The sequence below is a fragment of the Drosophila serrata genome, unplaced genomic scaffold, assembly GCF_035046125.1.
Source record: "Drosophila serrata isolate PLE 108 unplaced genomic scaffold, ASM3504612v1 contig_276, whole genome shotgun sequence".
In the NCBI taxonomy this organism is placed as follows: Eukaryota; Metazoa; Arthropoda; class Insecta; order Diptera; family Drosophilidae; genus Drosophila; species Drosophila serrata.
Genome location: NW_028257174.1, coordinates 3,579,038 through 3,593,083, shown reverse-complemented (window position 1 = coordinate 3,593,083; position 14,046 = coordinate 3,579,038). Strand labels below are relative to the sequence as shown.

The 14,046-nt window shown below is 46.1% G+C and overlaps 5 protein-coding genes and 2 long non-coding RNA genes across 8 annotated transcripts in view; 5 read left to right on the top strand and 2 right to left on the bottom strand.

The window, feature by feature from the left end:
• Window positions 1–14,046, top strand: part of LOC147643203 (uncharacterized) — a 102,129-nt gene that overhangs the window by 51,351 nt on the left and 36,732 nt on the right. The window lies entirely within an intron of this gene.
• On the top strand, window positions 350–1,860 carry LOC110179447 (mitochondrial tRNA-specific 2-thiouridylase 1). Its single transcript, XM_020946995.2, has 2 exons — window positions 350–1,124; window positions 1,186–1,860. The coding sequence occupies exons 1-2, from the start codon at window positions 462–464 to the stop codon at window positions 1,702–1,704; spliced, it is 1,182 nt and encodes a 393-aa protein (XP_020802654.2). The 5' UTR covers window positions 350–461; the 3' UTR covers window positions 1,705–1,860.
• Window positions 1,869–4,243, bottom strand: Cdc45 (cell division cycle protein 45). Its single transcript, XM_020946994.2, has 2 exons — window positions 3,026–4,243; window positions 1,869–2,964 (listed from the first exon to the last, which is right to left on the bottom strand). The coding sequence occupies exons 1-2, from the start codon at window positions 3,967–3,969 to the stop codon at window positions 2,148–2,150; spliced, it is 1,761 nt and encodes a 586-aa protein (XP_020802653.2). The 5' UTR covers window positions 3,970–4,243; the 3' UTR covers window positions 1,869–2,147.
• Rpp21 (ribonuclease P protein subunit Rpp21) lies at window positions 4,453–5,183 on the top strand. Its single transcript, XM_020947244.2, has 2 exons — window positions 4,453–4,736; window positions 4,802–5,183. Exons 1-2 carry the CDS (start codon window positions 4,570–4,572, stop codon window positions 5,181–5,183), a joined length of 549 nt encoding a protein of 182 aa, XP_020802903.2. The 5' UTR covers window positions 4,453–4,569.
• LOC110179632 (gamma-butyrobetaine dioxygenase) lies at window positions 4,802–6,766 on the top strand. Its single transcript, XM_020947243.2, has 2 exons — window positions 4,802–5,842; window positions 6,087–6,766. The coding sequence occupies exons 1-2, from the start codon at window positions 5,262–5,264 to the stop codon at window positions 6,718–6,720; spliced, it is 1,215 nt and encodes a 404-aa protein (XP_020802902.2). The 5' UTR covers window positions 4,802–5,261; the 3' UTR covers window positions 6,721–6,766.
• Window positions 6,769–7,572, bottom strand: LOC110179636 (uncharacterized). The gene is made up of 4 exons (XR_002319407.2): window positions 7,414–7,572; window positions 7,176–7,349; window positions 6,923–7,113; window positions 6,769–6,862 (listed from the first exon to the last, which is right to left on the bottom strand). It is a non-coding gene; the product is annotated as an uncharacterized LOC110179636 (long non-coding RNA).
• Window positions 7,709–14,043, top strand: su(w[a]) (suppressor of white-apricot). 2 transcript variants are annotated; one of them, XM_020947246.2, is made up of 8 exons: window positions 7,709–8,376; window positions 9,374–9,546; window positions 11,126–11,322; window positions 11,389–12,150; window positions 12,211–12,529; window positions 12,589–12,819; window positions 12,887–13,015; window positions 13,081–14,043. In XM_020947246.2, exons 1-8 carry the CDS (start codon window positions 8,081–8,083, stop codon window positions 13,932–13,934), a joined length of 2,961 nt encoding a protein of 986 aa, XP_020802905.2. In that variant the 5' UTR covers window positions 7,709–8,080; the 3' UTR covers window positions 13,935–14,043. The 2 variants fall into 2 exon arrangements, with proteins under 2 accessions (XP_020802905.2, XP_086691676.1); XM_086835550.1 differs by lacking the exon at window positions 9,374–9,546 and having other exon boundaries at window positions 7,737–7,879.

Here is a 14,046-nt window from a genome sequence, read left to right as displayed (position 1 = left end):
CCATTGAACTTCCGTTTGTTATTGCAACCAAGGTTGCCATTCGGTCATCAATTATAGATTTCCGCTAAATTCATTTTACTTTGAATGGCTGCCTTTACCTTCCGGTTCAGGTGTGCCAGAGCGAATGCTCACCACATCTCTCTCTCACTCTGTTTCCGTTATTACTCAGAGAATGAGTATTACAATGGAGTCTCCAGAGAGAGATAGATAGAGAATTTATATCTCCAAAAGATAAGCAATAAATAATCCATCTACTTGTTGTATAAACAAGATTTATTCAATTTTTAGAATTGCAATAATCAAAATTAAATTCAAAATAAAGAAATAAACTGGCAGCATTGTTTGCAGCACAGTCACACTTCTGCCGCCGATCAGCTGTTTGCCGCTGCCGGAAAAGCAAAACAACAACAAACAAGAAATCTGCCTCCAATTCGCATTTAGTTTTTATTTAATTAAATTTAATGATTCGCAATGTGGTGGTGGGCGTGTCGGGAGGCGTGGACAGTGCCGTGGCCGCCCACCTGTTGCGGGAGCGAGGTCTCAATGTCCTGGGCGTCTTCATGCGCAACTGGGATGAGCTGGACGAGGCGGGAAGGTGCAGCGGTGAGGAGGACCTAAAGGATGCCGAGTGGGCGTGCCGGCGACTGGGCGTGGAGCTGCGACAGGTGAACTACGTCCGCGAATACTGGACAGCGGTGTTTAGCCAGTTTTTGGACGATTATCAGCAGGGATTAACACCGAATCCGGATATTCTATGCAATCGGCACATCAAATTCGATCTGTTTCATAAGCACGCCCTGGAGCACCTGGGCTACGATGCCGTGGCCACGGGTCACTATGCCCGCAATAGTTTGGGTAACTTTCTGGAGCGTGCTGGAGCACCTGACACAACGGAAGCCGCTCGTCTGCTTATACCCGCCGATACCTTTAAGGATCAGACGTTCTTCCTGGCCGGTATACCACGCGAAGCCCTTCAGCGCACCATGTTTCCGCTGGGGGATATGGCAAAGAGCCAAGTCAAGGAGCTGGCCACCAAGATTGGGTTGCAGCGACTGGCCACGAAGAAAGAGAGCACCGGCATCTGTTTTGTGGGCAAGCGGAACTTTAAGGAGTTTATACGGGAGGTGAGATAGAGCCTCCTTCTTCTACAAAGGTTGTTTAATGGATTCCTTACGTTCTCTGCAGTACATTAGCTCCCGGAGTGGAGACTTTGTGGATATTGACAGCGGCGTAACAGTGGGCCAGCACAAGGGCATCCATCAATGGACCGTGGGTCAGCGTTGTCGACTCAGTTCCTTCCTGCAGCCGTACTTTGTGGCCAAAAAGGAGGCAGCCAGTAATACCATTTATGTGGCGGCGGGCCACGATCATCCCGCACTCCTCAGCACACGGATACACATTGATCCTCCAAATTGGTTGTGTGCAGATTCTGAGGCAAGGCTGCTGGCCATCGGTTCGCTACGCTGTCGCTTTCGGTTTCAGCATACAAAACCTCTAGTAACGTGCACCCTGCGGATTGTTGACAATAGCTTTGAGGTCCAACTGGATGCTCCCTTGCGAGCCATTACACCGGGACAATATGCTGTCTTTTATGATGAGCTAGCCTGCCTAGGATCAGCTCGTATTCTCAATGCGGAGCCTTTGAGCCAAAGCCTGCAGCCAGTAGAGCAGGAGAAAGCGAAAGCTAGAACCCTCAAGAGCTGATGTTTGTTAATTAATTCAGTTTTATAAAGTTAACAAAGGACATTTGTTGATTAAGATGTTTCAGGAGTCTTGTGATTTGTCTTTAAGTTAAGTTCTAAAGCACATGAGTAAAGTCAATCCTGTTAAAGGATACTCTACCCTTCCCAACACTTAAAACTCTCAACTTTGCATGATGAACACTTTAATTATCTACGCAATTTATTCCTAGGTCAGATAAACACATAATTTCAGGGTAAAAAAAAATTAGGGGAGTAATCTTGATGTCCTGGCGCTATTTTGAAGTCATTTAAAACATTGGATCTCATGATATATAAATACAGTTCGCTTAAAACTTAAGGTTAAACATATAGATTAGGTCTCTCGTCCTTATTGGCTAGCCTTACGAAAACTAAAAGTGATTGAGCGGGGATTTGGAGGGAGCAGGAAGCAGGACAGCCTTCGGGTTATGTCAGCAGCACTGTGAGGGCGTCCAGAAACCGAGTAAGATCGCTCTGACGCAGCTGCACCACTGCGGGCTCAAAAAAGTCCTGCAGCAACATGACGCCACTCTTCTGGGCCGCCTGTTCAAAGGCCTTGCCAAAGAAATTTCGCGGCGAATCCTCTCTAACCGGAGCGATACCGACCAGCAGGCACATCCCTTGGGCAGCGTCCAGCGGACATGTGGCAATCAGTGGCAAATCCGGTGCCTGTCTGGCCCTACTCGTGGCCACGTGACCACGCAAAAGGAAACGGGCCAGCAGTCCCAAAGCATATGGATACGAGAAGAAGGCATGCTCCTCCTGCAGCACATAGTAGAAAAAGGAACCGGCAGAGTGCACCAGGCGAGCTTCCAGGCTACTTTGCACCTGCCTAAAGACGGCGGCATGAAGGAGCTTCGCCTGCTCAATGCCAGCAGCCAGAAGTTGTTTATGCTGTCGACTCAGAGCATCGGATGCTTCTAGAAAGCAATCCTCCGGGGTCTTGTGCTTCTTCACCGACTCCATGATGGCCAGCAGGGCGTAGACATAATCCGCTGCTGCATATCTGCTTCGGTAGCCATAGCTCAGTGTGAAAGTGCCATAGACAATATCCGGTATGTCGTATTTCTCCGCCAGACGTTCCACCATCGAGTAGAACTCTTTGCGTAGCACCAAATCCATGGCTCCATACGTCTGACGGGCATGGACCAAGGGCAGACCCATCTCCAGGAGCAGTTCATGCAGCCTCTTCTCGCCGCGCAGTGTCCAGAGCTTCAGTTGGCAACTGGCATAGCGGGAGTATCTGCAAGGGAAAATTAATTAACTTAAGTCTCTTCTAGAGCCATTACCAAGTCAATGCTCACCTCATGGACTCCGTGACGGGCCAGTGACGGTACAGAACCAAGTGCAGGTCATTCTCAAAGCTTATCTTGGAGGCACTCATTGTATTCTGATCGTTCGTCTTGTTTGTTAGCCGCGAAACGTGCGACTGGATCTGCTCCAGTTCTAGCGTATAAGCACTGCTCTCGATCTTGCCCAGTAGCAGCTGCTCGGTGATGCCCACAATGGCCCACCAGAGCAGGTCCATGTTATCCTTGGACAGCTTCCAAGCCAACTCGAAGATCATCAGTGCAGTGGAGCGTCCGTAGTAGCTAAATTGTGTGTATTCAAACATGATTCTGTCCCTCTCCGATTCCCATTGACGGCGGGCTCGCTGCTTTAGGATGCGTTGCTCATGCCGCTCCAGGCGGCTAAGCTTGTGACGCGGCGGTCTTCGTTCACCTTGCTCCTCTGAATCCGATTCCCCGGCGCCACTGTCATTGTTTCTCTCCTCCCGATCGGAGGATCCCTCATTGCCATCGCCTTCTTCGTCCTCATCCTCGTCTTCCTCTCCATCCGAATCGTAAAATATGGTCTCAAAGCCGGGTATATTCTCCTCGAGAGCTGGGTCACCCAAAATGCAAACCTGACGGTCACTGTAGATATTGCAAACGTCCAGCGGACGATGCGAGTCGCAAATGAAGAAAGTAACATCCTCCGCCGGCTGCAGTAGCTCCACAATATCAACACAGCCGCCACAGTTGATCAGCACCACGTACTTGACATCGCCCTGATGCTCTCCATAGGCTCGTTTCAGTCCAGTGACGCCCATGATGGGCACCACGGTATAGAGCATGTGGTCGTATTTAAACAACACCTGTAGAATGCGACTGGCACAGATGGCATCAATGTCATAATTCACAACAATTAGGATGCGCTTCCCAACCAGCTGGCGGTAGAAATCGTTTCGCAGATCCTGGACAAACATGATGCAGCTGCTCTTGAAGTCGCAAAACAAGTCTCTTTTGGTTTTTTGGGGCTCAGCCCGGTTTGTCCTAGTTAAAGTGTGGTTTCCGTGAGAGCGGATCAAAGGGTTCTAGCTAATCGAACGACGTTGCATTGTGCGCTTTCTTTGCGTTTTCCCGTCTCTCTCAATTTTTCCGTTGCACTTTCGCCAATTGCAATTTGCGAATTAAAAACGCGGGAAACAGCTGGCTACCTAAGTGTGACCAGCCATTATTAGGCGAAAGAAGTTGCTATGCGTGGGCCTGCAGTTTGACATTCGCCCAAAAGGGTGGTTACTTCATATATTTTCTTTTCTTTTTAATATTATTTATTCAATTTATTTTCTTAGTATATAGGAAATTGTTATTCTTTTTTACTTCTATTTGTTTATTTACACAAAATCTTCAAGATTTCGGTTTGCTTGTGTGTATTTACCGATACAATTTTTAGTATATTTTATCGAGTACTGGTATTTTTTGGCGCTCCACCTGCGGTCACACTACAGCACATACATGTGTTTTTTGAATACTAACAAAACGGAATTTCGCAAATTTGCACATTTTGACTACGATTTAACGCAACCATGGGCAAGGATAACAAACGGAAGCTGCTGGCCCAGCGACACGTCTCCTCGCGCATGAATTTCCTGTTCCAGGCCTCGCATTTAATGGCTGCAAGCCATCAAAACAAACTGGCCGCCTATTATGGCAAACTTTGCCGCAATGTGGGCACCAAGGCGGTAACGCACATGTAAGTGGGCTCTTCCTACCCTCCAGTGGCTCCTAATCCTTAAAATATCTAATAACCAATGACAGGGCTCCCGCTATGAAACGCTCACTGTGCCGTCGTTGCTCCTTGCCTCTGATGCCGGGCGTAAATACGGAGCTCCAAGTGGCAGAAGATGCCTCGCCGACAGCTGCTCTCCAGACAGGAGAAGAGAGTGCCAGAAGAGAGGTGGGAAAAACCAAGAAGAAGCGACACCGAAAGAAAAAGAGCAAGAAGGAAGAGCCTGCAAATTCCTCGGAAACCCAGCCAGAAGTCAACATCAATGCTCTCTATTTGGAGTGCTCGCTCTGTCAAGGCCGGCGAAGCTTTCCCGTGGACAGTCAAAGAGAATGCTGGCTGGAGCAGCCTCAAGCACTGGTGCAAGTACTCTCTTTGCCGCTGGAGAACGACGGTCAGCAGCCGCAGAGATAAGCTGGCGTGAGTTTCGCTTATCTCCAAACAGCTCTCAGTTTTGATCAATCGCAATCCCAAAAGGCAGTTGAACCCGGAATGCTGAGCTGTAGACACCTGATTGGCCACCTCCGGAGGCAGGCGAGCACAGTGGCAGCTCGTGTCTTGGCTCCCGGCTATGTAGAAGTCCAAGAAGACAAGGGCTTGGCCCTCAAGTATCCGCAAGTATGGCTAAGGGACAACTGTCAGTGCCCGGAGTGCTTCCATGCCTCCACAAGAGCCAGGAAGAGTCATTGGGAGCGTGGTCCTGTAAATATAGAAGTAGCCAAAGTGGACTATAACCAGAAGCAGCAGCAATTGGAAGTTGTCTGGCAGGATAAGCACAAGAGTTCCTTCGACATTGCTTGGCTCAGGGAAAGGGATTTTGGTGAGGCGGCCAGACAGCGTTACCTGGACGAGGTCTACAAGCCACCAGTGCAGCTCTGGGGCAAATCCCAGTTTGAGGCTGTGCGAAAGGAGTTCAACTACCAGGATGTCATTCAGCAAGATGCAGTGCTGCAGGCCTGGCTGGAGGCACTGGCAATCCAGGGATTTGCTATACTCAAGGGAGCGCCGGATGATATCAATGTGGCAAAGCATTTGGCCGAAAGGATTGGCTACATCAAGAGGACCACCTATGGGTAAGAACAAAGAGAGCTCCTCCCTTCCACTTACCAATCGCTTATGTACATATATCACCATTATCTGGCTGCAATCTATGGAATATTATCACAATCGGATGATTATTACAGCCAGAATGGACTGGTGTTCTGATTCCCGGGCCAGCTAGCCAGGTGCCTTGCTCTTGATTAGAAGCTTAGAGATAGTACTTACGATAGCACCAAGCTGATACCACCTCTGATTACCTTTCCCTTCACTTTGCAGAGATGTCTTTGAGGTAAAGTCCAAACCGAATGCAGGAAACTATGCCTATTTGATGACACCCCTGCCATTGCACACGGATATGCCTTATTATGAGTACAAAGCGGGGATTAATATCCTTCACACCCTCGTCCAGTCGGCTTCATCGGGCGGTGCGAATACCCTTACCGATGGCTTCAATGTGGCCAATGAGATGAGACGCCAGCATCCCGAGGATTTTGATGTCCTTCGCTCAGTGCCTGTTAATTGGTTTGATATTGGTCACGATGGTGATGCCACGCGACCCTTTCACAGCATCTGGCGGTCGCCGGTGATATGCCTGGATGTGGATGGGGGCTATGCCAGAATCAATCAGAATACAACCAAGCGTGATAGTCGATTTACGGTGCCATTGGAGCAGGTTGTGGCCTGGTATCGTGCCTATGACAAGTTCCTAGAGCTTGCCCACTCGGAGGCAGTGGAGTTTAAGACACAAGCTGGCGACGTTTTCGTGTTTAATAATCTGCGAATGTTGCATGGACGGACGGCTTATGAGGATGCACCGGGCAATAAGAGGCATTTGGTGGGTGCCTATGTTGATTGGGATATTATCTATTCCAAGCTGCGAACGCTTAAGTATCCCAATGCCAAGGATTAGGGAGTTACAAGAATAACGTTCTAATAATACATTTTTAAAATATTTGCATTTGTTTCTTTTTTTGTACTTTTATTTGTTCTTTTTCCCTTTTTTTTTACATTTTACAGTCTAGCTTTGAAAACAACGAAAGCGGTTGAAAACTCTGAAAATATAATGGGGAAATGCTTAGAAAATGGAGTAGGAAAAGTGTAAGATTACTTACCTATAGGTCTGATCAGGGTTTTCTTTGATTTTTGAAGAAGATTTTCTTGCTTGTTCCGTCTTTATCCCTTTGTAAAATGTGTCAGGCCTTTAGTAGATGTTATGTTTCAATTTAGGGATTGCTTCTGTGTTTCCAAACTCCTTTTTAAAGATTGTTTAGAGACATTTCAGCGAGACCCCTTAAGAGAAACTCTGCAAATGATAAAGAAACATCCAATATGAAAATAGCATAAAGGATAAGATATAATACCCACATAACTAGGACCGCTTCCGATGTTTAGTGCTAGGATTTTCCTATTTTTTTTTTAATTTTTACGTAGGTGCTTGTTTTACGAGGATTTCCCCCGGCGGCCGTCGCACCTAAACCCAAACCGGCAACGGCAGATTGCTGCCGATGACCCCCAAAAAGGGGTCAGTTCCTAAAAGCTCTAAGGAATTATAAATTTATATCCAAAAAGAAGTAACAATTTATATATTCCGAAAAAAACTCACCATTAGTTTGTCCAATACTTTATATGGACAAACATGTTTTTACAAAATGAAATCAGAAAATAATAAATACCGATTTTAGGTCTGAATGCGACGGCGGCCGAGAGAAAACTAAAATTATGTTGTTGGCTACCGAACCATAATGACAATCTACACAGTTTCAAATGCGAAGGCATACTTGGATTGTTATTTTTCGGTTTTAAAAAATAATGTATAAAATGTGTTACAAATTTAAATTCAACCGCCTTTCTTGCCATTCTCATTCATACCTCCGTGGTTTTTGCCATTCCCTAACCTCAACTATTCTCAGTGAATGGCCGAGAAGAAGAAGCGAACTTCAATCTGGTCACACTGCAAGCCAAAGCATTTATTTCACACGCAAAATAATACCACAGATAAACCGACAAATTACGGCCTTAAAATGCAATCATTTGGGCCTAAAAGAGTCTAAATTTTGCATCCGTCTAGTGTGAGTGATGGATGTTTAGGCGGCAGAGAGAAAGAGAGAGGGATTCCGTGTCCTAGTCCCAAAGCCCGCACGCCCGCCAGCAGCGAGTGCGGGAGCAAGGCCAAAAGAGGGAAACGAGAGAGAGAGAAAAAGGGAGAGTGATTCTAAGTGGGAACTCCTCCAAATTCTATATATATATATGATCCTGTTAACACGGCCAAAATGATGCCCTACAATGTGCGCAGCGCCGGCGGCGGCAGCGTTGGCGGCATACTCCGTAAGACTGGAGGAATTGGATCCACCGTCACCATTCATGCAACCGCTGGCCATAGCAATGGAACCATAGCAGCATCGTCATCGTCGTCAGCGGCCAGTCTGGAGGCACGCCAACCGCCGCTGGAGCTGCTCGTCTTTGGATACGCCTGCAAGATATTCCGCGATGATGAGAAGGCCCGCGAAATGGATCATGGCAAGCAGCTGATCCCCTGGATGGGCGATGTAAATCTCAAGATAGACAGGTTAATAATTGGGGCTGGCCCCGAGCATTAATTATACGATAATCCCGTACCGCACACTGCCACCGTCATCCACAAATCCCACAAACTACAGTTGAACATTACATCAACACACACATATGCAAATTACAACAGCAACAATTTCAATTACAATTACAATTACACGTGCCCCCCAAAAAGCTGTGTGTTCTCCGGACCGAACTCCTCGATTACTCCAAGTACAGATGCGGGTGGAATGCTAGTGCCTGGCTACCTGGAATTGGTTTGGAATGTTCTGGATGACGTGTGGCTTGCAAATTGCAATTTTGGAAGTATTCTGGAAAAAATAAACAATTTCTGGGATAAACTCCAAGTCGCATACTAAAGCTGCTATCATTCTGACCGTAGCTGTACTCATGGTGAGGACTTGAACGAACAACTGGACTTGATATCCACATATATACCACATTCATATACATTTACACATACAACGCCCACACCTACACACACACAACACACACCATTGTAATAACAGCTCTTTTCAGTGCTTCTCAAACTGTAATCTCTATCCATATATATACAATTTTGAAACTGTAATTCTTTGACCATTTTAAATGTAAACCGATTAACTTTTTAGCAACCGGAGCGGTATGTATGAACGATCTCTCTCTAGCCTTAAAACCTAATCTAATCTGAACCGTATGCATTTATATATATACTATATACTATAATATATAACTATATATTATGATTATATGATTTTGAATATTGTGTGTGTGATTGCGAGTGCGATGGGGGGGAAATGTGAAGCAATATATAAGGGGGCGCCCCCCGCTCCGTTTTGTCTTCCGCCCTCCCCCCCGAAAGACGCGCCGCCCGAGCCCTGAAACTCTCAGTCACCTGATAATGCTCCTTCTCTCCTCTCTGTTTATATTTCTCTGCTTGCTCTCACAATATATATTTCGGCACACACGAAACGATCTCCAAATCCGAATCCCGGAATCCGAAATCCGATGCGCAGATATGATGTGCGTGGTGCACTCTGTGAATTGACGCCACATGAGGCGCCACCGGGTGGCTATGGCAACCGTCTGGAATATCTCAGCGCCGAGGAGCAACGCGCGGAGCAATTGTGCGAGGAGGAGCGTTACCTGTTCCTCTACAACAACGAGGAGGAGCTGCGACTGCGTCAAGGTGAGTGTACCAGCCAGGGGGATCGGGTCAAGCCGGTTTGCGTCTGCCTCTTAAGGAGTGTCGATGGTTCAGTGGAATAAAATCACTTTTTTATGATCATATAATACCAGAAATTAACTTTGTATCAGGGAAAATATCTTAAATAGGTTACCAATTTCATGTTATTTTATTATCCAAAATTTAATCACACAATATCACTATATTAAGATCATAAAATACCAGAAAATTACTTTGTATAAGGGAAAAGAATTCCGTGTTATTATCAAAAATTTAATCACACAATATCACAATTTAAAGGAATATAAAATGTTACTACTTAAACTAAATGAAAATAAGCTTTTATAGTTTCTTAGAACTACTGATTGTATCGTTAACCAATGTTTTATTAACAATGCATTTAGTAGTTTAAAAAAGAACCTATAAAAACTTAGGTTTTAAATTGAGATTTGGCATTAAGGGAAAATACCTTAAATAACTAACCAATTTCATGTCATTATCAAGAATTAATTCAGTCAATATCACTATTTTGAAGAACCATTTTGAACTAAATGAAAATAAATTTTTATAGGTTTTTAGAACTACTGAATGTATCGTTAACCAATGTTTTATTAACAATACATTTAGTAGTTTAACGAGGAACCTATAAAAACGTATGGTTTTAACTATAAGTTGGCATTAACTAGACTGTGACAACATAGTTTTAGTGATATTGTAAAGTTTTTACATGTTCAGATCATCTATAATATCCATTTTAGAAACAATTGTCAGGACAAGCAATCAAATATATCAACAATCTTTATAGAACTAATGAAATATTACATAAATACAGTAGTTTTATCAAAATTATAAATTTATACAGTCAATATTCAAGTTATCGTATATTATGATTATCATTTGTATGGCTAAGTTATCAATAAATGTGACCTATTTATATAGGATGCATAATATAATCCAATAATCCACTAATATCGACACCCCTTAAATCCGGAGACTTGCTTAAATTACAAAGTATTGCATTACAATTACTGAAAGGTATCAAGAAACAATCAAGACCAAGTGTATATATATATATAATTATATATATATATATATATATATATGCAAATTTAAACCTTATTGTCGTATCAAAATAAAATAAAAAAAAAAAACAAAAAACCAAATGAAATCCAAAAACCAACCACCGATTACCGATAACCGATTACCACAAATGAAATCATCGATAATGCAATCGTCAGTCATCCCCCTCGATATTTGCAGAGAGAGTGCCTAGGAGCAGGTAAATACGCAATCTTCACAACCTGACAGATTTAACCATTTATTCCAGATTAACTATATGTAAGCCAAAGACCGGAAGAGGGGTATACAGGAATAGATCACAACTGCAGTTCCAGCTCCCTACCCCTCTCTCTCTTTCTCTCTGAGTGTGCGTCTCCCTCTCTCTCTCTCTCTCGTTCGCCATCAACTCGAATACGTTTCTCTCGCTCTGATTCGAATTAGTAAACGGTTTAGCTAAGGCAATATACTAAAGTCTCTCTTCTCTCTGTTCATTTCTCTGCTCTTATTTTGGCGCATCCCTCAGAGGAGGACCTCAAGCGGTTGCAGCAGGAGACCTCCGGTGGCAGTTACAGTCAGGTTGGCTTCCAGTACGATGGTCAGTCAGCGGCATCGAGCACGTCCACGGCTCCGGCCCAACTTTCACCGAATTCCGAGGAGAGCGAGCTGCCCTTCGTCCTGCCACGCACCCTGATGATGGCCCCTCCGCTGGGCATGCAGTTGGTGAGTATCCAGAAGATTCCACAGAGATATATCTATACATATAACAACATTATTTCACTCCTGCAGCCGGAGACCATGAAACAGCATGCCATTATTGAGAAGACGGCTCGTTTCATTGCCACCCAGGGTGCCCAGATGGAGATCCTGATCAAGGCCAAGCAGGCTAACAATTTGCAGTTTGATTTCCTCACCCAGGGAGGGTATCTGCAGCCCTACTATCGTCACCTTTTGGCTGCCATCAAAGCAGCTAAATTTGCACCGGCTCCCGAGACTCCCCTGGATCAGCAGCAAAATTCTGATCAGCCAGACTCTCAGTTGGGTGAATCCCACAGCGAGGATAGTGCCACGGGCAAGAGGGGCAATAGCCAAGTGGTTATTACAGTGCCCACCATCAAGTACAAGCCATCGGCTAATTGCGCCTACACCCAGCTAATTAGCAAGATTAAGGGAGTGCCTCTCCAAGCTGTCTTGCTGGAAGACGAGAGCAGTAATCCCGGCAATTCACAGCACTCTAATGGCACCGCCTCACCCACGCTAAGCTGCCGGTCCGATGGCCACAGCCAAGGCGGAGAATTCACTCCTGTACTACTCCAATACAATGGCAGTACCTTTACCCACGAGGAGGAGACCACAACGACAGCGCAGGAACAGTCTGAGGCAGGTAGCGAGGGAAACACTGGAGAGCCACCGCAGGTGGAGCTACTCAAAAACACGAGTGCTCTGGCCTTGGCTCAGAATTATAGTTCAGAGAGCGAAGATGAAGAGGAGGAGGAGCAGCAGCAGCAGCAACAACTTTTAGCCAAAAGCAAGCAAAAGGAGCCGGAAAAGGTGGGTAACCCCACAATCAAAGATGAGTTCTTGCCACTAAAGTTTTTGTTTCTACAACAGCCAGAGCCCGTGCTTACCTTTCCCGTTCCGGAGGAGAGTCTGCGTCACATAATTGACAAGACGGCCACCTACGTTATCAAGAATGGACGCCAATTTGAGGAGACGCTGCGCACGAAGAGTGTGGAGCGGTTTAGTTTCCTGCTGCCAGAGAATGAGTTTTACGCTTATTATTTGTACAAGGTGACTGGCGATGTAGATGCCGCCTCCAAGGAGGAGAAAACCCGCAAAGCAGCCGCCGTGGCTGCTGCACTTATGTCCAAGAAGGGTCTAAGTTTTGGTGGAGCTGCAGCTGCAGCCGCTGGCAATGCTCTGGAAAAGGGTATGTCTGAAGGGAGCTTATATTTCCGTTCTGAATTAATAACATATTTTCCCTTGCAGCCCCTGTAAGTTTCTCCATACGCGCCCGGGATGAGAACGGCCCATTGCAACCCCTTCTTCCGCAGGAGGCCAGCGACGAAGAGGCTACTGGAGCCGAGAATACGCGTCCCGGCATGCCTGACAGTGTACAGCGAGCAATAAAGCAGGTGGAGACTCAACTTTTGGCCAGAACTGCTGGTCAAAAAGCGGGCTCTGTCACATCTTCCTCGCCGCAGAAAGAGCAGCGACAAGGTAGGGTTATAGAAACCTTTTTATAAATGAAATATATATTAATATATGATTCTTTTCCCCCCAAAAGCCGAAGAGCGCGTAAAGGACAAGCTGGCTCAGATAGCCCGAGAAAAGCTGAATGGAATGATATCTCGGGAGAAGCAGTTGCAACTGGAAAGAAAGCGCAAGGCCATGGCTTTTCTCAACCAGATAAAAGGTGGGTCTACTATTTGCTCTTTTATATATATAATCCATATAACTTTTATATTTATTTTAACCCAGGCGAAGTTACTACTGTGGGCAGTGCATTGCCCAGTGCCCCAGAGCCGGTGGCAGGAGCTTCTCCTACGGCTGCCGGTGATAGTGACAATGAGTCCAACGAATCTGTGCGCTCTATACCCATTACCTATTTTGGACCCGATGACGATGATGAAGACGACGATGATGAGGAAGATGGCCAAAAGAAGCTGGAGAAGAAGCAGAACAAGGAACCATTGAAGGCTGACAATGAAGAAGATGAGGACGAGGACGATGATGAGGATGGCTTCGATTTGGAAAAGTACAATTTGCTGAATGACGATAGCACGAATACCTTTACCAGCAAACCTGTGCGAGCTCCCCCGGTACCTACTCCTCCTCCTCCTCCTGCTCTAGGTCCCACGCAAGCTGCCGCCGTCCTTCTTTCCGATGACGATGACGTTCAGCTGGTGTCCACATCCGCACGAGTTTCTACGAGTTCGCGTCACCGCAAGACCCACCGCCGGAGTAGGAGTCGCAGCCGAAGCCGTTCTAGCAGTGCTTCCAGTCGTGAATTCTCCTCCTCTCTACGACGTCGACCCAAGGGCAAGCCCTCGAAGGAATCATTGTTGCATCAGCACCAGCAGCAGCATCAGCAGCGGCGAAAGAGTCCCAAGAAGCGTAGGCGTAGCAGGAGCAGAAACCGATCTAGAACTAGGTCCAGGAGCATTCGAAGGAGCAGAAGCAAAAGCATATCAAGGCCGAGTCGCAGGAGCCGATCGAGAAGCCCCTCCAGCAGCCGAGATCCAGACCAGCGGCGCAGACAGCGACGACAGCGTACGCCCACCAAGAAGAGCAGCAAGCGTCATAAGCGACGACGTCGGAGTAGCTCTCCCTGATCCAGCTTCTGGTTCATTCATCATCAATATCACTCCGAACGCTTTTCGTAGTGTTTTTCCCCCCCACAGAATTGTATCAAATAAAGGCACCAACATATATTTTTGTAAAGAG

What these genes read in the sequence shown, in the direction of transcription:
- LOC110179447 (XM_020946995.2), top strand. Translation starts at nt 462, where the DNA reads ATGATTCGCAATGTGGTGGTGGGCGTGTCGGGAGGCGTGGACAGTGCC. An exon ending in TTAAGGAGTTTATACGGGAG is followed by an intron (nt 1,125 to 1,185) that starts GTGAGATAGAGC and finishes CGTTCTCTGCAG; the next exon opens with TACATTAGCTCCCGGAGTGG.
- Cdc45 (XM_020946994.2), bottom strand. Translation starts at nt 3,969, where the DNA reads ATGTTTGTCCAGGATCTGCGAAACGATTTCTACCGCCAGCTGGTTGGG. An exon ending in CCCGTCACGGAGTCCATGAG is followed by an intron (nt 2,965 to 3,025) that starts GTGAGCATTGAC and finishes TTTCCCTTGCAG; the next exon opens with ATACTCCCGCTATGCCAGTT.
- Rpp21 (XM_020947244.2), top strand. Translation starts at nt 4,570, where the DNA reads ATGGGCAAGGATAACAAACGGAAGCTGCTGGCCCAGCGACACGTCTCC. An exon ending in ACCAAGGCGGTAACGCACAT is followed by an intron (nt 4,737 to 4,801) that starts GTAAGTGGGCTC and finishes AACCAATGACAG; the next exon opens with GGCTCCCGCTATGAAACGCT.
- LOC110179632 (XM_020947243.2), top strand. Translation starts at nt 5,262, where the DNA reads ATGCTGAGCTGTAGACACCTGATTGGCCACCTCCGGAGGCAGGCGAGC. An exon ending in ATCAAGAGGACCACCTATGG is followed by an intron (nt 5,843 to 6,086) that starts GTAAGAACAAAG and finishes TTCACTTTGCAG; the next exon opens with AGATGTCTTTGAGGTAAAGT.